This window comes from Elephas maximus, chromosome 3 (genome assembly GCF_024166365.1).
Source record: "Elephas maximus indicus isolate mEleMax1 chromosome 3, mEleMax1 primary haplotype, whole genome shotgun sequence".
NCBI lineage: Eukaryota > Metazoa > Chordata > Mammalia > Proboscidea > Elephantidae > Elephas > Elephas maximus.
The window spans coordinates 211817154-211842833 of NC_064821.1; the positions used below are offsets into that span (position 1 = coordinate 211817154).

The 25680-nt window shown below is 40.1% G+C and overlaps 1 protein-coding gene across 10 annotated transcripts in view; it reads right to left on the reverse strand.

Annotated features, from left to right (window-relative positions):
- Positions 1-1957: 1957 nt before the first annotated feature.
- PRRC2C (proline rich coiled-coil 2C) overlaps positions 1958-25680 on the reverse strand; it is a 90347-nt gene continuing 66624 nt past the window's right edge. For 3 of the 10 annotated variants that reach the window (XM_049881226.1, XM_049881228.1, XM_049881225.1), the window contains exons 21-35: positions 25079-25267; positions 24686-24937; positions 23175-23267; positions 20069-20170; positions 16484-16685; positions 14951-15154; positions 13358-13473; positions 12883-13019; positions 9657-9888; positions 9299-9421; positions 8046-8264; positions 7541-7644; positions 7049-7175; positions 5919-6155; positions 1958-3914 (exon numbers count right to left, since the gene is read on the reverse strand). In XM_049881226.1, coding sequence (XP_049737183.1) covers positions 3657-3914; positions 5919-6155; positions 7049-7175; positions 7541-7644; positions 8046-8264; positions 9299-9421; positions 9657-9888; positions 12883-13019; positions 13358-13473; positions 14951-15154; positions 16484-16685; positions 20069-20170; positions 23175-23267; positions 24686-24937; positions 25079-25267 — 2595 coding nt within the window. In that variant the 3' untranslated portion in view covers positions 1958-3656. Of the gene's footprint in view, positions 3915-4361; positions 4415-5918; positions 6156-7048; positions 7176-7540; positions 7645-8045; positions 8265-9298; positions 9422-9656; positions 9889-12882; positions 13020-13357; positions 13474-14950; positions 15155-16483; positions 16686-20068; positions 20171-23174; positions 23268-24685; positions 24938-25078; positions 25268-25680 lie in introns of all 10 variants that reach the window. The other 7 variants (XM_049881229.1, XM_049881227.1, XM_049881234.1 and 4 more) reach the window with 5 other exon arrangements.

Sequence of the window (25680 nt, forward strand, 5' to 3'; positions counted from 1 at the left end):
AATGTCTAAAAGCACCTAGAAAATACTGAATTCCTAAATCTGTCAAGATGCCAAAAAAAAAAAAGCTTTAAGTTTATCCATAACTAGGTCAACTACAGTCACTATGAATCAGGAATCAACTTGATGAACTGTAGACTATAGCTAGTAAAGACTGGAAGGGATATGTAAAATTAGTGGTGACAAAGCTAAGACACTCGGACATAATGAGACAACAGCACAAAGAGCTGCCGGCTACCTGCTGGAGATGTGCCTAGTACCTTTGGGTTCTGAGGGTCTATTCTCAACTTTCCAACCTGTGATGCATTCTCATTCTACATCTCGCCTCCAGCCAAGAGTTTGTTGGAGCTTTACTTATGTCATCTGTATTGTGAAGACATGGAAATTCAATGACTCTTCAAGTTACACCCTCCTCTCATTCGCCAAGAATACTCCCCCAATCACTTTTCTATCAGAGAGGACAATTTGTTATTCAAAAAGGACAAAGATGCCACCCCACCCGGCCAAATTACCAGAGCAGTAAGGGGCAGAGACACGTTCACAAGTTTATGTGGCCAAAACGTACTGTCAACTATTCGCTGCAACATCTTTAGGTCTCCGGGAACCCAGAGACAAGATGTGCACAACACCTCACTGTGGAGAAACACTGAGAATATCTTACTTTCATGAATAAGTTTCTGTTGCCACTTTTCCACTGGAGGTCCCAGCAAAAGCTCCAAGGAATGAGTGGTGTCGTAATTAGTGCTGCAAACGGAGGTAATGCAAGCTGTATCCCAACAGACTTGGCCACCTGTTAGGTCGACTGAACTTAAAAACTAGAATATGAAAAATAGTGGCAATGCTAAGGCAGCAAATACGTGAAGTGGTGGCTACAGCCCTATGGTACAGGTTTGAGTTCCCAACCTTATTCATCATACCACTTGAAAGAATATTCTGACAAAAACCTTAGGTTGAAAGCTTGGATCAAGCTGGGGTTTACCAGTACTTGAGTATTTTAAGAGCTTCAGAGTTACAGAAACCATGAGTAAATAAAATATATTAGTGGCTGAATAACCAGTTTTCCTAAAAACAAAAACCTGAGTCTGGAAGCCAGGTGTTTTGGATGAGATTTTAGGCAATCGCAATCCCTCAGTACTTCACTCTACAAACTGAGTAAATGATAAAGCCTTACTGACTTCCTGAGCAAGTGATAAATGTCTATGAATGTGCTAATAAAAATACAAAATACACAAATGTAAATACTGAGATCTATTTTGGGTCCTTCAATTTCTGCCTAGAAGAAAAATGGTGCAACTGTATTCTACACTCGGCACCTGTCTTTCTCCTTGACAGGCTGTTTTCAGTATGGGTATGACTATTCTGAGAACAGGCGCCATGACTATCCTCCCTGACATGACTTCCTTTAACTGAATTTGCTTTAGAGTTCTTGAGAGACAGGAATCAACTCTCTGGATAATAACCTCTTCCTAGAGAATAAGGACCCCTGGTGGCATAGTGGTTTAGCACTCGGCTGCTAACCAAAAGGCCGGTGGCAGGAACCCACCAGTGAGCAGCTCTGCAGGAGAAAGACCTGGCCATCAGCTCCCATAAAGATTTCAGCCTAGGAAACCCTATGGGGCAGTTCTACTCTGTCCTATAGGGTCGCTGTGAGTTGGAATCGACTCGACAGCACGCAATAGAGCGTAATGTACAGTATTTTTTATGCACCTTCTATGTTTGTTCGCCAACTGCACCTTCTACCCACCGAGTATTTAATAAACATTTAATTTTTTACATGCTGCTATAAAAAATTAGCGTAGCATAGCATGCCTATGAAAATACCTTGTGGGGGAGGGCACAGTCGGCAAACATAGAAGGCTTGAGTTATTTGGATAAAAATACGGTCCTCTTGGTCACTATTTCTGGTACATGACATACCTTCTTGCTTCAGATTTGAAGAATGGATGAGAAACTCCAGGAGTCATTATTTAGAGAATACTTTATTAGTTTCTGTAATCAAACCCATGTAGATAAGACCTTACATATTTAATACAGTGCGTTACCCCTGTACAAATGGAAAAAAATTAAGTTTAACGTTTCTAGACCAATATGGCTGTTAATTTCTGTACAATGCCAACTCAACACGGTACAACTGGGGTACTTTTTTCCAAAGTTGACAGGACAGCTAAAGTTTCCAAAAATTCAAATTATATATATATGTATATATATATATATTTATATTTATATAAAAAGACCAATCGCAGTGTGTTACGCATCAATAGCAGCAGCAGCTTTTCCAGGTTCTGCAGTCATCTGAACAAAATTATAGAGACATCCAGCACGCTCCATTAAAAAAAAAAAAAAGTACAAAACAAGACCTCAGAGAACAGCAAAGTTCTGTTACTGTTGTGGTACCTGGCACCATTTTTTTTTTTTTTTTTTTAATTAGCTTCTCAATCATCATCTGGAAAGAAAACATTCTAGAATAACGTCATTAAAAAGCAGCTCTGATATAGCACGGTCACTATTACGTATCATAAAGCAGGTACAAGATATCTTACATTCACAGAGGTATGATACAGTACAGTCCTACAGCTATAATACTAGAGGATACAATTAAAAAGGCATTATTTGAGACTTGATTCTACTCTTCCAGCAGACGGCCCAAGGACGGTGTGACACGGCTCTGGTACAGAAACGCACCTTTTCAGACAGGATTTCCTTTTACTAGTGGCACAGTTGTAAGCACTCGTTGCTCTTCATGAACATCAGCTAAAAACCGTTTAAAAAAAAAACAAAACAAAAAACCACTCAAAATGGGAAAACAAAACAAACAACAAAAAAAAACAAAACCATTGGATTGATAATGATGACCAAGTGGAGGCAAGCAGTCCACTCAACCTAACTGTTATTTTACCAAACGTGCTGTGTGAATGTGAGCGCTCCACGGAAGAAGGGGGATGCCACGTAGCACTTCAAAGCTTTGGGCCACAACTACAACGCAGCACCGTTTCAAACTGAAGCAGCGGCCACACACTGCTATCTGGAGGTGTGCCAGGGTGCTGACACCAACACTTCATCATCTGCTCACTCACCCGGGAAGCAGGGGAGATCAGTTCCCGTACTTTGATTGCGTTCAACTCAATCGCCATGTTACAAAAACAGCGAGCTGCCATAATACAAAATCAGGTTCCTCTCTCTAGCACCAGTTACCCTTGGTTCTTCACCACCAAGCCTACAATGCTAGACCATATCCAAAGAACACAAGGGAGCAAAGAAACCACAGGTAATGTAGTAGCGGGACCACCACACTGTTCAGGCTGAGCTACTCCTCTGCAGTGTTATTTTCCTCACATTTCTGGCATTTCAACTAATCACGAGTATTATAGTTCTAAATGAGATGCACTCAAAGAATGTGTGCACACATCTGTATATAATTCTGACTGAAGACGCACAGCCATCAACGGAGCATGTGTTGTATAGCAGGTGCAAGCTTGCAAAGCCTGACTTTCACCGGTGCAGCAGCTGTGTGTCAGTGTAAACTGCTCCTGTATCCCTGGTGCGTCTCCAAGTTCTGCACAGGACAATGTTACAGACCATTTTACCCCTTTGGCCGCTGGCATTATCTGACGCCATTTTCCCCACCCCTGTCCCCCAACCCCTGCAATAAACCATAGCCTTTAAGATTTCGTTTCTTCGGTTTTGATTGCCTGAGGTTTGATTGGTCCAGTTCTAACGGGTTTGGTGGCCATGGTGGGTGCAGGGGGTGGCTTCTCTTCCACTTTTTCCTGACAGACACCAGGAGGGTCAGTCAGTGTTTCAGCAGGTTTGCTTGGATCACTGTCCACTCTCTGGGTTTTGCTGGCTATTTGTTTGCTCTGCTGCTGTTCAGAGAAGAACCGCTGCGTGGACTGAAGAACCTCTGCTCTCTGCTTTGCCTTAAAAAAACGAGAAACAACAACTGAAAATGCTGTAGTACTACCGAAGCCTGTCAGTCAACCTCGGTTCATATTCTTTTACCAATCACAAATCAGAGTTTGCCCCACCTTGGACTGGCCCACAGCAAAAGCACCTCATTGATCTTTCAAACTTTTAATGCATGGACCTCTTCCTATCTTTGAAAATACTTCATGTGATTTTATTTTTTTACATTTGAAACAACAGGACCACCTCCCACCACCTTTTCAAAGTTCGCCCTCTTAGAGAATAATAAAACAAATTGCTGCTGGTTTGTATTTTTTCTGGAACAAAGCTTATTGCAACAAAATTTTATGTAGGGAGCCTGTTTGCAAATTTGAAAACATATATGTAACACTTAAAACTTCTAGCTATCAATATTTGGTCTACAACAAAAGGAAAAGGAAGCACTTATATTGTGGCATTACCAACACCTAGGACCAAATGTCTTGTGGCTGAGTCCTCTTCCCACAGCTCTCTTCTGCAGGGGAAGAGCATCAGAAATTAGTAACTACAACTTCACTTGATCACTAAGTTCTGATAGCTCCTACCACATTCTGAGCTGGTAAAGTAGATAATTTCTTAATTTTATTGACTATGTGTCTCAAAGAATATACTTACATCAGTCTGTAAACTATACCACTGTAACATATACAATTAAAACTTAAGTTTCTATGCCTTCTGCATATAATAAAAACCCTTCATGTTCTACAGGTAGCCTGTATTATCCAAAGATCTGAAGCAATTTTCCAGAAATTTATACCCTCCCCCTCATTAAGATTATTATGCTCTAATGTCATTCTCAACATGGGATTAAGTATGAAAATCAAGCGCCAAGGAGCCAGAAGCAGGAGGGGTAACCAAGGCCAAATAGTTTCCATAGATTTCTACACATACTAGTCTTTTTAACAGTTATGAACAGATGCAACGTCCTGGCCACATAGCTTTAATAAAAGCAGTTAATGTTTAATCAGAGTTTTTACTTCAGGGTAGTCTTTAAATTTGATTACTCAGGATCAGAAACACAAGAATGTAAACCCAGAAAGAAACTTTCATCAGACAACTGGATACTCTAACAGGATTATTATAAACATGTTTCTAATTCAGAGTAAAGCGCTGCTATGGACATTTTCGCTGCCACAAACCAGTAAACTTGTTTTAGCCTGATCTATGTAGTGGCAAAACAGGCAATGTTACTAAGATCTCTAAAGTCAAGTCTAATACACAGAGAAATGAGCTGATTCAGCCAGCTGTACAGGCAGACAGGTTAAGGTGATGCTCTAAGGACTGTCCCCACACAGACTCCTAGGCACTCTCCTGCATCGGCAAACCTCACGTTTATCAGTGCCTTTCATCGCGAAGGATCCCAGAGTGCTTTCCTGAGTTCTTCATCTATAACTACTCAATCCACTGTGGAATACAGCCACCTCAGGTGGCAGACAAAAAAAAAAGGATAAGAAAACTATACTTGGATGATTTGTGAGGGACGAAAAATCAAGAGAGGTAACATGTCTCGCCCATTCCAGAGTTCTAACATAATCATGACTTATGTTAAGTCTGGGAAGGGGATGGAGGGGAAGGGGGAATAAAAAGGGAAAATCAAAGAAAAGGGGGGAAAAAAAAAAAAAGACAATGGGGAAGCCTATAATATGCCACGTTACTTTTTTACTCTTCCAAAAACTGCGGCATCTACACTCAGATCTCCCTCAGATGTTTACAAACAATTCATTTGGCCACGGAATTTAAAATATTCTTTTCTGACTGTAAAAACAAAAGAGAAAAAAACAAAAAACAAAAAAACGGGGGAGGAGGGAAGAGAAAAAAAAGGGGGAGGGAATAAAAAGGAAAAAAAAAAAAAAAGTAGTTAGCTCAGTTAACGTCTGCTAAGACAATGAATGCCTGGATGTAGGGTTATGGGTCCAGAGGCATCTTCAGACATGGTTCAGAGACACTCTTGCTCTGTTGGCTGTTAACACTGTACTAACCTTCATGTCTTGTTCAGCCTTCAACGCAGCCTGGGCCTGATTACCTCTGACTCCAGATAGTGATCCACAAGGACCCCTGGCTACATGCGGCAAACGAGCATGGCTCATGAGGCCTGTGGTCAGCGGAGGAGGCATCTGACTGGCCAGTGCCATTGGCGGCCTCTGAACAGGCGCTGGGAAGGTGTTAGTATGTGGGGCTCTTACCAATGGAGGGACCAGGTTAGGCTGAGAGAGAATCTGAGTGAAAAAAACAAAACATACAACATTGAACTGTTAAAAAAAAAAAAAGCCAACTAAACCAGGTTGGCTTATCCCAGAGTAAATCCGTGCCCAGTCTGCCACTGAGAGGAGGTGTATGGACTGTGCCATTGCATTAACAGGGGCAAAGAGCACAAAGGCCATGCTTGGAGAGTCTGACAGAAAAATCTGGCAAAGCATGCTACGTATAGCACTTCGTTTGGTTTTAGCAACTAAGCTGCAAATTCTGAAGGGCAGATAGAAAGGCTATTAATTTGAGTATCTTTAAAAACAGATACAATTGCACAAAGGGGAAACACCTATACCAAACAATCTGGAGACTAAATAAAGATAATAATTCAACAAACATGTGTTTTCTCAGGAACTGACTCTAATCTGTGAGAGCTCTTATCAGTTCTGGTTAGTCCTTCAATATGCTCGGCAAAGGTAAGAGAAGCCGATTTTCTTATAACACACACGTTAGAACAGGTTTCAGATATTTCATCTCAAATGCACACAGACATCTTAAAAAAAAAAAAACTATAAAGAGCTTCAAACCTAGAAAACGTCAAGCACTGGGACCCTTCTCTGAAAAATCAACTTCTTCAAGAAGATAAAAGGAACAGGACTGCAATGAATTATCAGAGCTGTGTGGGGAATCTTTGGACTACTGTGCTGTCTGCTTTAGAACTACACAATTACTACCTGTGTCTGGCTACAAACTGCAGAGGTGTACTTGAACGTCACATATTTACTGTTAAGTCAGAAATCGTTTTTCATGAAAACTGTGCTTCTAAACTGGTTAACGTGGCAAGATTATGGAATCAGAGAATTAGCCAAATTAGCAATCATTTGCAAGTAAGTAATACTCATTCTCACTTATATCTGCCCACCTGGGGTGCAAACTGTGTAGGAAATGGCTGCGTCATTCGCACAGTGGCAGGGGCTGACTGGAACTGCTTCTGATAGACAATGCTGTTCATTTTGCTGGACTGGCTGTTCGGACTTGTGGAAGTAGCCCTTGGAAAGAAGCCGCTGCTGGTCAGTACAGTAGTGCCGTAAATAATGTTGTTAGCTTTTTATAGACATTGCTCTAACACACTGTAACTGATGAAAATTTACCAAGGTGAGTTATGAAACATTTTGGTAGCAGAGAGACAACAGAGGAGGAGAGGTGAGAAAGGATACTAGCGAGATTTGCTCTGTATTAGAAGAATTTTCTAAAAATACGATGTTAAGAGATTTTAAAACTTAACATTTTAGATAAAATTATCGGAATGCCTTAGCTCCTTTTGTGCTTCACACAGTGACATATTAATATTTGTCAAACAAATGATGATCAGTTATTTTGAAACTCTGTAAGCAAATTGAAATGCCGATTTTACCGGAATGGACTAGACGTTGGTGTGGTGCTTCTACCGCTGATTGGAGGTGTGCCTGGTTTAATATCAATGCCACTTCCAAAGGCTTTTAGCTCCATGTCAGACATCTGAGAAAAAGCATAAAATAAATGCAACATTCCTTAAACTCCTTAAGCTAAGTGCTGTGTTTAATATGCTATACGTAGAGGCTTAATCTAGCAAAGGGTAAAGAATCTTAGTACAAACATTCTATAATCAGGTTTCAAGTACCATGGAATTATCAGGCCAAGTTTGTGGCTAAAAAGTCCAAGAGTCTATGTAAGTCCAACTGTTGCACAAAATTTGTGGTTTATTTACTATTAAATAAAAACCAGAGGGATCAAGTGCATTAAAAATAAACAAGTAAGAAATGATCAAGTATACGGGGTCTTCCAATACCCTGGAGGGTGGTAAAAACTGGTATATTTTCTTTTTGTAGAATGTACGCTACGCACAGATGTGCATATACAGCACACTGCTCTGCACTCACTTTTCCCGTGGCTGCGATCATGCTGTGCTGTGTTCCGGCAGGGATCAACCCTCTGAAAGGCTGGCTTACTTGTGCAGGACGACTCAGGCTCTGGGCCTGAGCCTGTGGGGTGGTATGCTGTAATGGGGGCTGAAGAGTCTGAGGCAAAGCAATGAGAGGCTGCCCTGTGGATCCAAAACTAGGCAAGGAAAGCTGGGAGGCTGGCAGAGGTACTGTAACCTAGAACACAAGCAAACAGAGACCTCAGCCATCTGCTTGTGCCCATTGTACGTCTGCCCCTGTAAGTACACACATACAAGGCTCAAATACTTTGCAGTAAGATTTAAAAGAGAGAATATGTCAATCTACTAAGTTTTCCAAATACAAATCTTTTGCTCAGCGACTATCTCCATTCTTCTACTGAAGGTGCAACGATAAAATAGATTAGGTATGGCTACCTGGAGTGGAGAAACTATAAAACCGAAATAACTATGACTACCTTTCAGTTAATCCACAGCACATGTCCAATAAGCACAAACCATAACAAAATCATGAGGAAAGAATTTAGGACTAGTCACACATTCTTAAATAGGTATTTTATAGTGCTTTCAGAGCTCAGGAAAATGAGCTCTGACAAAAAAGAAAAAGCCTGTCGGTTTTCACGCAGCCAGAGTATTTAATTTAAATGTCCATAATGTATTTATGAATCAGCACCCCCTAAAGCAGCAACCAAAAATAGTTAAGACAAACTGACTGCTGGGTTGCTTCTCTCCTTCAGCCCTCTGTCGGCTTTTCCAGAGTAAGCTGATGACGGCCCTGCTAGAGGCAACCGTGTCTCAGTCGCCACGTGCACGTATGTAAGGAGGGTGTCTGGGTTTACACTCTGCCTCACTGTCTGACGGTTGCCCCTTTACAGCTCCCTTCCGGCTCCTGCACCCACGGGTAAACCACCCATCACACTTGCATGTAACTGGACATTTTGGACAATAATTTTCAAATTTTTATTTTCATAGAATCTTGTGTTAAAAGGCACTAATTACATGGAAACACAGTTAAAAAAAAAAAAAGGTAAAAGCAGAACGACTGAAGTGGGAGAAGGAATGTTGTGGGAACGGAGTACCTGCTCCCCACTGTGGCCCCATGGAATTCCTGGGACACCTCAGAGGGCAGCTCGAAAACTCACTACACCATGCCCACATCTTGGTTCTACTTTAATTCCCAAACAATAAAAGCTGTAAAAATAGTTAAGAATAAAGAAAATTGAGGAAATTTACCATGCCATAGTTTACCTGCTGGAGAGCACTCGGTGACTGGGCAGTGTTGTAAAAATTGGTCTGACCAGGCTGTTGTACTTGTCCAGAATACAGATTTGAAGCCTGGGTAAGATTCGCTCTAGCCTAGGAAGAATTTCGTAAGAAGGTTGCAGTAAGATTGAAAAAATGTTCAATTCAGAGATTCAAGTTATGACTTCAAAGTAATCTCTAGGAATATTAATATTAGAATTAAAAAAAAAGGGAAGATCTTTGTTTTTTATTGTATCTTTTAATGTTTTTTTCTTTAAAACATGTTTCCTTAAAATAATGTGCTGCACAGGAATCCAATGCCAGTGTGTGGCTCCAGCCCTGGCCTTACCTGGAGAAGATGAGTGTCAATGAGTTGGGAACCTCCTAGTCCTGATGCCTGACCCAGCTGATGTTCATACAAGATAGGAATAGGCTGGGTGTTTGAAGTCTGTTGAAAGGCAAGACCTGATTGTGCCTTGGCAAGTTCCTGGTGCTGGACAGCTGGAAAGTTGTGGATGGCAGTGCCAGAAAGAACCACGGATGGCTGGGACAGACTGCTCTGCATAAAGGCTGGCTGAGATCTACATTAAGTGTTAAAGAAAAAAGGCTGTGTTAGAGGTTAACTGCATCAGGAATCTGAAAATCTTAAGAACAAGTATACCAAATGACTCTAGCTTTCCACCCTGACTGTACATCAGGGTTACCCATAAAGGTTTTTTAAAAAATATAATGCTGGGATCTAAACCCAGATTGCCCTATCATCGCTGGGGTGGAGGGCTCAAATCTATGCTTTCAAAACACTGAAACAAATAACAAGTACAGGCATGCGCCGCATAACGTCTGTTTGGGCAACGTCCAACTGCATTTAAGTCTGTGGTCCCATAAGGTTACAATAGAGTTCAGAAATCCTGATCAGAGAATAGGACGTGGTGGATGTACTCTGCTCAGTACTGTCGATCCTATCTGTCTCTCACTAGCTCTCCAGGTCCCACATCAGTCCTGGCCCTGGGGCAGCAGAGGAAGGGTCCCTGCACCCATCTGCGGCTGCCTGTCCCACTGTGACGGCCTCAGGCAGGGGCTAGGCAGTTGCTGTCAGAGCTGCTGAGGGTGATGCCCGCGAGGCCACTGCCCCCTATGGCCAGGGCACTCTGCTTGTCACGCCTGGCCTGAGACTGTGGCCCCTCCTGTGGTGGCGGCGACCAAGTGGTCTGGGCTGTGGCAGTGTTGGGAGGAGGAGCAGGAAAGGTCACTGGCAGACGAGGTGGAGGAGAGGTGGGCAGGGAAAACAGGCAGAAAGGAAGGAAGGGTAGGGAGCCAGCTGCAGCAGGGTCCAGGCACAGCTCTGAGACCAGGCAGCGACCACGCTAACATTTTCACATAGTCCCTCAGTGTACTGGTACAAGTCCCAGGACTGCCTGATGACCACCCTGCATGCCTCTCTCCTGCATATAACATGCTGTTCACACAGCATCCAAATCATATAATGTCCTATTTCACAGAAACTATCATGGATGTTAAGCGATGCATACCTGTAACTAAATCCAAGTAGTGCTGATTAAAGATAAAATTACCAATATATAACATTATGGTTTGTTAAAACCGACCCATGTGGCAGGAACAAAAGCCATGCAGCCAGAGTGCTAGTCCAGGGTAACAAGCAATGTTCACAATGTCTACCTGTAATTTATGTTTTCAAATATAAACTGGGAAAACGTGAACATACTATTATAAACTCTCCCTTCCACGTAGCAATGAATTCAGGGACTCTGTATTAACAAACAGTAGGCTGATTAGGTTCTGGAGAGAGTAAAGTGTAGCAACATGTTCTTAGGGATATAAACAACTGCTTTAAGTCTACACCCTTGCCTTCTAATACAGTAGCCGCTGGCCTCATTTGGCTATTGAGTACTTGAAGTATGTGGCTAGTCCAAACTGAGTTATATCCTAAGTATAAAATACATACTAGATGGTGAAGACTTAGGAAGAAAAAGAATCCGCAAAATACTCCATTGATAATTTTCGTATTGATTATATGTTGAAATTATAATATTTTGGATATACTGGGTCAAATAAAATGTATTAGTAAAATTAGTTTCATCTTTTTTTAAAAAAATCTGGCTACTAGAAAATTTAAAATTATGTATCTGACTTACGTTATATTTCTGTTGAACAGGTCTGGTCTAAACAATCGTAAAGGTATACCTTCCAAGACAAATGTTGAAATGGGGATAATAAATACTGCCCCCTCCCCGCACCACGGCTAAGAAGGACGTTACTAATCAGGCACTGTGTTCTGTTTCACAGAGCTGGACACGGCCTCACACTTTTCAACAGTGTTTCGTGCAACTAATATCAATTAAAGGAGGCTGGTTTGTGTAAGTGACTACCTATACCTTCCAGTCTAGCTGTGGTAAAGTTTTTATTTCTATTGGGAGAGAATCTGTTGGGATCAGCAAACTGAAGGACAGAGTAAGAGCAGAAAACAAACCCTATTATATCACTAATGATACAGATGCACTAAATCCTACTGAGGAATCTTTATTCAAAAAACTCAAGTGAGGGCCACGATTATCAAGTTGACTAATGATCTGCTCTCTTTTGAGAGAGTTTAACTAGCTGAGCCAGGATTCCTTAGCAGTATCATTTATGGTAATCTAAAAGCAATGAGCTATCTCAATCGACGCCAAGTTTAATCTACAAAGTATGGAAAATTCTATCTGAACCACTTCTAAAACCAAAAGAAATCAAACGCATTTCCAAAAACAAATGCACAGCTTTGCAACCCTCTGAAGCTAGATGACCGACAGCACTTTATTTTTCCTTTGGATGACTGATGACTGATGGCAGAACTAAGCCATGATGCACGGCCCCTACCACCAGACTCCTATCCCTAGCCTCTACCCTCATTAAGCCAGTGACCAGACACACGGGCTGAACACAGGCTCCGCCATTTATCTCTAGGGTAACATTAGGTAAAAAGCCCAACCTTTTAAAGTCCCAATTTCCTCATTATGTCAAATGTGGATGACTTTATCTTATCCGGCTGTGTGAAGACTAAACTGAGTTAATGTAAGCTAAATACCTATTATAAATAAAGAACAGTTTTCATTACTACCTGAATTGCAAAGACAGAATCCTTCAAAAGAATGCCTTCCCCTACACTATGGAGTATACCTGTCACCACTGCCAAGACTACTACTACTCTCTGTCACTCTGCTTCTCTCTCTTCTGTTGTTATTTCAGCCTAGCCTCTACTCCCTAACATACCGTAGTTGCCTTGCACGCTTTAGTTCTTACACAGAGGGGACTTGAATTTAGTTTCTAGCAGCCAGGTGGCATATAAACTTTTGGGTCCTTTAGCAACTATTCCCTGCAATTTTTAATTATTATGGGGTTGTTGTTGCCCTCTTCTTCAAGAAGCTTTGAGGCCTGATTTGGTTCAATTTTGGCTGTTTGAAATAATCAGAGATGGGGGTTAATGATATATAATCAATATTTGCTAAATTATTTATATGGCAAGGAGGCCTAATATTATATTGTTTTCAGCATTACAAAGGTAACTTTGAAGCATTTACCTATACGGTTGAAGTGAAGAACTGAATAATTCCTGAGCTTGGGAAACAGCAGGCCCAGCCCCTAAACTCAGCTGAGCTTGATGCTGTCCTTGCAACGGTGCATAAATGGGGATTGGAATCTGCTGAACCGAAGTTGGCTGTAATGCAATAAAAAAAATGTGTATGTACACAGATATATTACATACAGACATCAAACACACAAATCATATTTTGGAAAATAAAGTTTGGAGACATGAAAAGAATAAAAATTAATGCCTTGTATAGCTCCCTTTTAAAAACAAATGTAAACATCTAAATTGTCCTTTCATCTCAATACCTGTTTTACATTGTTAACCATCAAGCTTTGGTAGATTTAGGAAAGCCCTTTAATTTTGCTAATACCACATAAAGGTAATCACGGGTAGTCCATTATTTGTGATCCAAGATGACTATTAAACAATCCTAAGAATGCAAAGAAACAAGTTTTGATAATTACCTGAGAAAGGCCTGGTTGAAAGCCCTGTTGCTGAGCCAAGGACGGTGGGGCCAGTCGTGCATGCTGGGTATTGAATAAATGACTTGTGTCCATATAGAAAGTCGGGATTTGTGTTACTGGCCCCCAGGAAAAACAAGCAGTTAAAATTTCAGAATTTTCCAAAGAGTAATAAGTAAAAGTCAAACTTCCTAGTAGATTTCAAATCGATAGTTTTTAGCAGCCAGATGGCATGTAAACTTTTGGGCTGAAAGTGAATACAGCCATGGAAAAACGAGAAGCGTGAACCTCCTGGAGTACAGGTATATGTGGATTAAACAACCGTAAGCTAGTGCTTCCGAAGGTACAGACACTCATACGTGGCCAACAGGGTACAAATTGGTAAAATTTCACGTTATCTGTTAAAATTCAAAATGAGCCTATCCTTTGAAGCAGCAAATCCACTCCAATTTTTATATCTACTTACTAGAATTTACCAACATAAAAAGAATTGACATCTCATAATGAGAAAAGTTTAGCACAGATTCTTCCGAGATTTTCTTCCCATGTATTATTATACATACTGTTTTGTCACTTGCTGTTTTTATATAGTATAGTACATTCCAGAGAGCTTCCCATATTATATTTTTATTAACTAGTCACTATTATCAAATGTACTGCAATTTACACACACACACACACACACACACACACACACACACACACAACCAACAGGCAAGTTTACCTGTGTGATTCCTAGCTATGAAACTGCTACTACAGTGGGTATGTACATGTAAAAGCTGGTTTTCAAGAAAAATTATGCCAGTTTATACACTCACCAGCATAGATTTTAAGGGCCTACTGGAAACCCTGGTGGCATGGTGGTTAAGAGCTATGGCTGCTAACCTAAAGGCTGGCAGTTCGAATCCATCAGGCGCTCCTTGGAAACCCCGTGGGGCAGTTCTACTCTGTCCTATAGGGTCGCTATGAGTCGGGTTTTTTGATATCCTGTACCCTTATAGATACTGGGCATTAACAGATACCAGACACTATCAATCTTTCTAATATTACCCAAACTGAAAGGTAAAAAATAACTTCATTGTTCTTCTAATTTGAATTTAAATCATTTGCGAGTCTGAATATTTTTCAAATATTTATTGACAATTTAACTTATACAATACTGTGATATTTAGAAGGGCAAGTTACCCCACCCCACTACATAATTTTTTTTTTCTTTGCTATTCTTATTTTGTTTATTCTTCTACATGAACTTTACTATCAATTTGTCAAGTTTCAGATAACACATAAATAAATCTTTTTGTAATTTGACTGGGAATGTGTCAAGTGCATAAATTATTCTGCAAATTATTAGATATTAATTTGTCTATCTAATATGTATAATATATATATAAGAAACAATTGACAATAATATATAAGTAACGGTTATCTGCCAAGATCCCCAGAATACTTATCAAAGAGAGGGAAAGCAGTCAGCTCTGTATGGGAACAAATTTGCACAGCAGACCAAAAGCAAATTAAACTGAAACGGTTAGCTAAGAGAAAACATAAGCACTTGAAAAAGTCTCCATTCCCAGCATCCACTCCTACAAACATTACCTGCTGCCGACTGAGACACGTAGACCTGGGGACTCTGCTGCTGCTGGGCGATAAGGGAAGGCATACAGCTTAACTGTGAGAAATGGCCTGCGGACGGCAGGCTGCCTGTCTGTAACTGCTGGGGTTTCACTTTACAGATGTTTGGAGGGTCAGACGTGGTCGTAGATTTTGTACTCAGAGAAGAGGTAGTGTATGTACCAGCTCCTATATGCGAGGGAGAGATAAAATAAAGGGGAAATAGAGCATATTTAAAAGTGCTGCTGTTGTTCAGGGTAAATCACTCAAAACAGCAACAGGAAACTGAAAAGCTGCTGTTTACACCATTTATGCCCGTATGCTGCCTCAGAGCAGAAACCCACGCCTGTCACCAAATGTAAACAAGAACATAAAACCTAACAAATATAAACCAGAGACATTTAAAAGGAGGAAAAATGAAGAGTCGCCATATAAGGAGGCTGAGCATCTGCATGGCTGTTACAGTTAAGCCCCAAACTACTACTTGGCTTTTAACCTTACATTCATTCATTTATGAACAAACATCTGAATACTTACGAAAGCCCAAGTACACATATAGTAGGAGTCAGCTGATACAGTTGGAGTATTTTTCTAAAGGGGTGCTCCATTTGATTTGAAATTTTAACGCCGTGTATAACCATCTCTGGGTTTGTCTTAAAACATAATTCTGACTTCATGCCAGTTTTTTTTGAAACTTAAAACTAACACAGTATGCCAAAATAACTGAAAGCTACTACCGCAATCACTAAACGAGAGCCAGTCAAAGAAAGTAAATCCTGTGCTGGATTTATTTCATCCATGCTGGAAAGGAGCCTTCCACTGTCTTGGAAACCTTAGGGAGATTCAAGTGAGAAAGCGTGAAACGAAATTTGTTTTCAACAGAAGAAACACAGCTGCGTACATGGTAAAACGGCACACTTTCCCGGAGTCAAGAGATCAGAAACGTCCTGTGATAGCTGTAAAGCACCCAAATCAGTACCATTTCAAGGGAAGGATCATACGCTGGTAAACATTTAAGGAAAAAGGCAAGAAAGTCACCTTCTAACTGGGGGAACTTGATGAACTCTCCTTAAAAAAAGAAAGGGGGAAAAATCCGATGCACTCCATCCAGTCAAACAGCAGAGGCTGGAAATTCTCTACTCCTCCCTCTTATCCAGAGAGCAACGGCTCCTTCAAACTAGATACATATTGCAAAATATGCGAAAGCTGTGTGATTCTGTGTTATTTCTCAGCTGGTCTAATGAGTTGCGTATGGGTAAAAAATGACAATCAATTAGCATCTGTAACTTTGAGGGACACCCAGCAAAGTCTCTTTTAGCAGCCCTAAGTAACTAAAATTGGCAACAGGAAACGTGGGGGAGGAGGTGAGAGTGCCAAAAAGTTACAGAACAGCTGACAGTGATCTCATCGTACACTTTCTGTAAATAATACTGTTTCTGTGGGACAGTCACCAGGAGAAAATCACAAGAGATTCTAAGTAATTCAAGACGTTTAAAGGAAAGGTCCGGAAGTCTGTACCTGATAATGATGCTGTAGGAGTGACTGAGGCCACAGGGATCTGAGGCATGGATGCACTTGAGAACGAGCTGTAACTGGCGGTGCCCGCTCCGCTGGCACTACTGCTGACCCCGCTTGCCAGTGGAGGTGCTGTGGACGTCACTGGAGACCCCTTTTCCCTTACGTTTGGAGAATTCTCCCACGCCTTCCGTGCAGACTCCATCTGCAACAAAATGGACATGATTTTTTTAAAAACAACAAAATATCAATATTAACACAGAACAAATACATATGCGTGTGTATGTTTATATACGTATCTATACGTAAAGATTAACACCCCAGGGCTTTCGAACATTTCTTTTTCTCTTTATGTACCATTGCTCCTTTACTCAAAGGGTGGGGTGTCGACTAGCTCCACAAACTTACTGACGGCTTTGGGAAACAGGTCAAAGGAATATCAAGTCACAGAAACAAAACCTCCACTCCACTAGTGAATAAGGAAACAGAAATACCATGCTCCTTTGCACTGTCTTGGGGCTCTGAATTTAGTGGAAAGGTCCTAAAGGCCCTCAGGAAATAGCCATTCCCTCCTTTCTTTTCTAGCCAGTGCTTCTCAAACCGCAGATGGCAGCCATGTTTTGTTTAGCTGTTTTGTTATGCTCAAGGTCTTTTAAAAGGCAATGTAACTAGATGGGAAACCCTGGTGGCGTAGTGGTTAAGTGCTACAGCTGCTAACCAAAAGGGTGGCAGTTTGAATCCACCACACGCATTGGAAACCCTATGGGGGGTAGTTCTACTCTGTCCTAAAGGGTCACTATGAGTTGGAAGGAACTGACTCGACGGCAATAGGTTTGGTTGAAGTGGAAGCACTTCCTGTTTCACACCCAGACCCCATCAAGCATTTCTGGTAATTGTACTAGCTGTAACCAGCTGTGGAAACCCTGGCGGCGCAGTAGTTAAGTGCTACAGCTGCTAACCAAAGGGTCGGCAGTTCGAATCTGCCAGGCGCTCCGAATCTGCCAGGCGCTCCTTGGAAACTCCATGGGACAGTTCTACTCTGTCCTATAGGGTTGCTATGAGTCGGAATCGACTTGATGGCACTGGGTTTGGGTTTTGGTAACCATTTGTGCCCTCTGGTTTTAGCTCTAGTCTCCTAGTTTCTTAAAAGGCACAAACAGGTTTTAATTCCATAGAATAGCACCATTCAACAGACAATTGTGCAAGCCACATGTATAATTTTAAATTTTCTAGCAGCCATGTTAAAAAACACTAAAAATAGAGATTTTGGTAGCATTTTTTTCAAACCAATATATCCAAAATATTATAATTTAAACATTAATCAATATAAAACCGAAATAGTTTATATATTATTTAGTATTAAAATTTTGAGTTCAATGTGTATTTTACACTTATAAACAAAACAAAACAAAAAATCCACTGTCATTGAGTCGGTTCCGACTCATAGCGACCCCAGAGGGTTTTCGAGGCTGTCAATCTCTACGGAAGCAGACTGTCACATCTTCCTCCTGAGGAGCCGCTGGTGGCTTTGAACCGCCGGACTTCTGGTTAGCAGCTGAGTGCCTCAACCACTGAGCAACCAGGGCTCCTTACACTTATTGCACACCTCAAACTGGACTAGCCACATTTCAAGTGTGTCTAGTGGGTTGTGAACTGGAAGGTGCAGATACAGACCCTCTCCTGTCCTAAGGCTACCTGACAGGAAGGGACAGACCGTAAATCTTCATTTTATCAGTTCCACCAGTCAAAACACTGGACTGAGAAGAAAACCCAAGGGAATCTGTCAAATTCAGTTGTGATCACTTACATGAGAATACTTTTTATGAGTAACATTGGAAAGATCTTTTAGAAGTGGATTTTTTGGATCCTTGTAGTACAATGTCTAAAACTTTATTTTAATTGTAAGAATTTGAGAAACTTCCACATATTCCAACCTGTATCTCATTTTAAAACATCAAACCCATTGTTGTCAATTCTGACTCAGCGACACTGCATTTAATCTAACCTTTTCTTATGACTAAGTCATAACTGTAAATTCAAAAGATAGACCACTTTGTTTGCTTGAGCCTCTTCTCTCACCTTGCTGATTTCCAATGTGATTTATTTTAAAATAAAAGATTTTTTGGGGGGGGAGGGGGGAGAAGTAAATTTAGGAAGTTAGCCACAACTCAATTTGCCTGTACTGTTTGAGATTTTTGAAGGCACTTTGGTGGTGTGGCACAATGGTTAAGTACTCACCTGCTAATCCAAAGTGTCGGCTGTTCCAACTCCCCCAGCAGTTCTGGGGGAGAAAGACCCGGCGATCTGCTGCCATAAAGATTATAGCCTAGAGAATCCTAGGGACAGTTCTACTATGTCACATGGGCTCGCTGCGAGTTGGAATCAAGTCTTCGGCACATAACGTCATCTAAGATTTTCATGATTTAGAGTGATCTGACAGACTACAGTATCTTTCATACCAGTTTTGTGTGTGTGTGCTAAAAACACATGATATTAATCAACCTTCCATAATAGATAGGTCACACGCATTTGGCTTAACTTCATTTCTTAAGTAGCAAGGAAATTTAAAGTTTGTTTTTGGAAACTGAAGGAAACTAAAAAGTACAGCTATTTAACTGTACTTTCCTTGGCAAAATATACTGTTAATAACGTCCATATACCAGAACTTCACCACACTTCATCTATTACCCAAATAGAGATGCCAGAAGAAGTAAAAATGAGGAAACTAGGTTAAGTTTTAAGCAATGTAATGTAAATTTATTTTAATTCTAAATACATATTATTTCTTCTTAGAATGTGAAAATGGGAGGGAAAGGCAAAGCTCTATAGGTTTAATGAAGAATAAGCAATTGGCTTAAAGAAAAAAAAACAACATACTTGCTTATGTGAAATTAGATTATTCCCTTTAACAGGATAACGACAGAAGCCATCTCTGTGTATTACAAGACATAAGAAACCCGACTGGGATAGGCATTCAAGCGAAAACAACAACAGAGGCTGAATGGGAACTGGCACTGAAGGGTGATGCCTAGCTAAGGCCAGGAAGTGCACAAAGCAGACCTGTTCTTTGATAAGATTTCCTAGTCTCAAGCACCTTCCCAACTCCCACTCCCATGGAGACCATCAGCAAGGTTCATGTCAACCAGGGCCGCATTGGGAAGCCTGCTGTAACAGATGACGTAACTGCTCGTACTATAAACCCAACAAACAGCACCACTGAGATAAATACATCTACTTAAAAAATCCCCACTTAATTCCATGTCTTCACTTTTCTTATTAACTAGCCCTAGGTGGTAAGTACCCCCCCACCCCCGCAAACAAAAATCACATCACGATCTGCTTATGTAGCCTATACAGCACGCGCACATTAACCAGACGCCTCGCCACGGTAAATACCAGGACATCAAGTCACTGCTGAGTGGTGTTTGAGACCAATACAATTTCAAGGTATACATTTGACATCACTCCACTTCCTCAACTTAGTATTGTTGCTTATCACAGAATACTAGTAAAAATTCCCAAAGAATATTAATTTATGCCCCCTCGCATGCAATAATCAAGGCCCCTTAGAGATGAGGTCCTACGTACCTTGAAGGTGAGGCTGAAAGTAGTGGGAGGAACTGAAGAGAGGCTGGAGCTCTGCTGCATGGTCTCCCTCTTAGGGAGGGAGAGGGCGCTAGGCAGGGGCACCTGAAAAGGCAGGCGACACAGATCACGATCTAAGTCTGCTACACGAGCCTCGTTAATAAAGTTCACGCTCAAGTACTCTCCGGGTGTTGTTTTTTCATCAGCCAAAAGGAATATCTAAGTGCTTAGAATTACCTTGTGTTTACGGTAATTGATAATTATGGACATCTTGCATAATTCTAAGGGAATTACCATCTGCCTTTCTATGCATGAATTGACAGTCTGCCGCAAATATAAGGTATACTCACAGCAGCTCTATAGGACAGAGTAGAACTGCCCCATAGGGTTTCCAAGGAGTGGCTGGTGGATTTGAACTGCCGACTTTTTGGTGAGCAGCTGAGCTCTTCACCACTGCGCCGCCAGGGCTCCCCTGAAGGCAATACCTCTCATATTTTTAATGTGTATAGGAATAACCTGGGAATGCTGTTAAAATGCAGATTCTGATTCAGTAGGTTTGGGGTGAGGCCTAAGATTCTAACAAGCTCCCAGGTAATGCTGATGCTACTGGTCCATGTGTAGCAAAGCTCTAAGGAATACAATTACCACCGTTTATGGGACCCACAGGTTCTATCAGAGACATTTAACATAACACAGCGAAAAATTTAAGAAAATTTCTCTGCGATATAGTCAACTTTCTTCTAAGTAAATTCAAGAACAAATGTACTAACTTCAGGGGTGAGGGAAGTACGAAATATTCCCCACCTTGATATACTGAACAAAATGGCTTTGCTACAGTAATAAAATGATAAATACTATTAGAAATTTGATACTGACAACTTACTATGCATCTCTTTTTTTTTCTCTAAGTCTCTGGATCTAGAGATTTTGTTACGTACTACTCTGATTGTTAACTCAGTTTTTTTAAGGTAATCATTTGTGATACCGGACTGCCTAAAGAAGCTCTGTGATACTGTGGACTATCTAATGGAAATTCTTGCATGAATCTGAGCTACAGTCATCAAAAACCCCACCTGCATTCAAGTCTTCAAGACCTTCAAGATACAAAACATTCGTAACATTAACCAGTAAATAACAGTTAAGATCCTACAAAGGTGTATTAAGCCTCAATAAGGGGAATAAGCATCTTTTAAGTATAATTAAAAAAGGATAGAGCTTCTTTGTATAAAACGGAACCTCTAAACAGACTAACGAAAGAAAAAAGAACATTTCAAAAGGTCCAAACACATCTGTTTTTAACACTATAGTAACTAAATTCAGAATCACCACCACACTTGGCACAAGCAAGCAACACCGCGAAATCACTCCAGACTGAAGACCATTATTTAATGCTCCTGGACCCAAACTGATCTTTCTGTTTTCAAATGTATCTTGCATCCACTGCTAACAATTAAATATCGACTATTCGCCTATACATGACCCGGTCTCTTCCCCTAAATAGACATCAGTGTGCAAAATAGACATCAGTGTACAAGTCCCCATGTTAATCAGCCGTACAGATCACAGGGAAACCTTGGAAATGTTCATCTGGTTATTTTCCATAACTTCTAAGGGTTCTGGCAATAATGATCTTTTCTTCCTTATTCCCATTTCATAAATTTTTAGACAGTAGTTTGGCAGAAAGCATCACATACTCTCTTGAAAAAGAAAGTTACACCTTAGATACAGTCTATATATTTTTCAAATGGAGAAAACATACCACAATTTAAACTTTATCTGTTAAGACTTTACTGATTCAGTATTTGATAATCTGGATGGTGACACAAGCGCTGACAGGAAGTCTTTTCTCCCTTCCCAAGTTTTCCATTATTTAGTTAAAATAATAATTAGTTAAAAATAATTTAAACCATCATCAAAAAGGGGGTAGGGACGCACAGGTATGGCACATGAAGTTTATAACGTGCCAAAGCTGCAGGAGTTATATCAGTCTGCTCTCAGGGAGGTCTGTGATCACCAAGAAAAAGTCTGTGGCTTGCTCCTTTTTCTTTTCCATAGCTAAGTATTAAGAGCTCTCTGGCTGGACTATAAAGTTGGACTGAGTGACTCTAATGCTTCTTAACTCCCTACAATTCTATATACTTGATGCTAGAGGGAAGAATAAAACGCTTAGAAAAAAACTACAAAAAGATAAAAAAAAAAAAATCAAGATTTTTACAATCAAGATGACATAGCTAAAGCTCTTTGTGACAGAGCTTTCAGTATTTATTTGCAGACGGTATTTCTGAAAAGGAGGACAGACAGGTGACTCTGAGAACCTTTGCTTACTGTAGAGGCTATATTTGAAAACAGCAACTGTCTGAATTTCCTCCATATCTGCTCTCCAAAACACGGACCATGCTAGTAATTTCTGAAACGCTCTTCTAAGTCACACAGTGTGACCATGGCAGGCTTTTTCATCTGCCAGTCGGTGGACTGGAGGAAACGAACTGTACTGACTTTTAATACAACCATGCAGTATAACAGGGTTGCTCTGGGAAACCATGGCCCCATTTATAACATAACCTACTATTACCTTCTAATACGGTATTTAAGAGTTTTCAAAGTACTTACATGTACATTCTAGCTCAATCTTCACAACAGGGATATTGTTATTGTTGAAGTCCAGTACATTTTCAAAAAAATATTCAAAAGAAAATACCTAAGCCTTTGGAAACACTAATTATCCTTTAGTTTTAAGTCAGTGAGGTTTCACCGCCTTAGGTAAAGGTTTCATTAAAATAAAATCACAACCAAACAAAATGCCCAACTTGTAGAACATGAGAACTACAACAAAAATTCTTACCAGAACCAGGTTAACAGGATTAGTACTTAGGAAACTAAGCCTAAGTACCACAAATCTTGATTTTGAATAGACAGCCAATGACTTTCAAACAAAATCAACTTTGACTATCTTTGTTAACTATAATACAATGTTCCTAAAAACAAATTTACTACCAACTCTTTCCCTGCTTAAGAGTCAAATACTGGTCACACAGTGAGTACAACCCAAGATGACAGATAACAGCTAAGTTCCTATCTGAACCTGCCACATAGCAGATTGATTACTTACGTTATTAACCAAAGTATCTTCCATCTTTGTGTTATTAGTAGCCACAGTGTTAGGCAGGGAAGAAGAAGGTGTAGTATAGTCTGTGACTGACTCCTGTGGAGTAGTAATAGAAAAAAATATGTTTTAAATTGAATTACTGAGTCATTTTCTAACGAGCACCAAACAGTTGTAAAGTTATTTTGGAAGAAAGGAGCGAGAACAGACCTCAGCTCACTCAAGGTTCATTTATCAGTCAACAGTAGGCTATAAAACATGGACCTACCACTGAAAAGGGTAACATTTCAACTGTTGCTGGGGTCCTGTACATTTTTAAAATGCATTGCATAGTACTAAGAAGTTGTCAACAGTACCAATTATTTATTTCTGAGAATTACAAATAAATTTTTCTGCATTTTCCATATACTAAATCCATAGCTTACTTTCTATTATTGATTTTTATTTCTCTTCAATGTAGATAAACAAATGTCAGGAACTCAAGTTGTCACAATTACTTAGGTTTTAGGGTATGTTTATTTTCATGAATGTCTTTTTTAAATATGTTACAGTTAGATCACATAAGCTTTTTACTTACATGAATTCAATCGAATGACAATAAGAAAAAGAAAAATATTCATATAATATGAAAGATTTCATCTAACTTTCTTCTCAATGAATATTATGTCCTGGAGTGAACATGAAATGACAGATAAATTTGCTGTTCCCACAAGTGTTAGTTCCTGTAAGTTACTAAGGGTATCTTGCCTTAAGGAGTGTTTTTAAGGAAGCATTTTTTCATTCAGCATGGCCCCCATATGCAAGACAACTACTTCCTCTGGTGCTCAGCCAGTGAAAAAGTGCTTTGTTCCAACTCTAGAAGAAAACTAGCTATACTGGAAATAAGGAAAGACTGTACATCGAATGTAGTGAAAAATCACAACTTTTGACTTTTGTCTTATTTCCTTACTTTAGAATCTCACCAGTTAGCAAGATAAGGCTCTATCATCCCTCTATTAACAAAACTTATTTTAAGTAACATAGAGCAACTCCTTCAAAGCCTCCAAATTGAAAATGAAAAGCATTCCAATCTTGTGTAGATGTTTCTCACTTCAAGCTACTTAAAAAGCCCAGATTCAAGAATAAATTTCCACATTAAAAAATTCACCGTCAAGAATCTTTAGATGATTTAGGCACACCATAAAATCTTCTCTGTAGAATTAATAACCCACATTAAAAACAAAACAAAACAAAAAAAACACTCAGTGCTGTTGAGTCGATTCTGACTCATAGCGACTCTATAGGACAGAGTAGAACTGTCCCATAGAGTTTCCAAGGAGCGCCTGGTGGACTTGAACTGCCGACCCTTTGGTTAGCAGCCATAGCACTTAACCACTACGCCACCAGGGTTTCCTAATAACCCACATAGTCTATAGTATTATATGCCTCAAGCAAAAAAGTATACCGTTGCTGCTTTTGTTCCTTATCTTCGACACAGTCTGCATCAACTGAACTAGTAATTACTGCATGCTGTGTACCTTTGCGTTAGTGCCAAATTCTGCAGAAGACACCGAAATCATTGTTCCTATTTCAGCAGACATTTCCGAGACGGTTTTGGTTTCCTTTGTTGTGACAGGATCTGTACTTCTGCCTGTGGCAGGGCTTGGCTTCTCTTGTCCTTCTGGCTCCACCTGCTGACCATCTTTTACTTTTCTATTTTTTAATGAACGCTCCTTTCCAATGGGACCAGGTTTATGTTCCTTGCTTTCCACTGGACTCAAATCTGGAAGCTAAATTCAACGTTTATGACAAGGATGCACCATGATCAAAGATATTTATTAAAAGCTAAACTGAATTTTAAACAGGTATTTGCTCTCTGTAAGTGCTGGTGGCTTTCCTAAAAGTATATCTGGAACACGAATTGTATTTACCTTCTGGGCTTTGATAGGTCCTGCCCGTGGCTGCTTCTGCCGTTGTTCTTTGGGTTCAGGTATTTTGTCATTAGGTTTATCGGAAAGCACAGGAACAACTTCGTTTTCATTCCCGTTTGAAGCTGGGGCACCAAACTGAATTGTGTCAATTCCTATTTCAACTCCACTTTCTTGACCATTCTTTGTTCCCTAGTAAAAGAACATTTAAAAACTTGTCAAAACAGAGCTCAAATTTGACTAATTTATGTAACACTACATATTTTAAACAGTACAACAGAAGTAGGATTGAAGTGACCTACACACCTACAACCTCAACTGGGATTAATTACAGATTGTTTTATAGCTTCCCCATAACCACTCCTGACCTGTATTAGAAAACAACTGATAAAATTAAGACCAGCCAAGACTTAAGTTTTAAATGTCCTGGCTCTTATGAGTGCAGACCATACTCTCAAGTTGTCGGCATTTAAAACAAAAGTAAAAGCAACAAACACACAAAGATATAACCAGCAATAAACAAACAAATGAACAAACAAACAGAATAATGAATGAATGGGAGAGGGGGAGAAGAGATACAGCAATACTAATACCATTTAATTCTC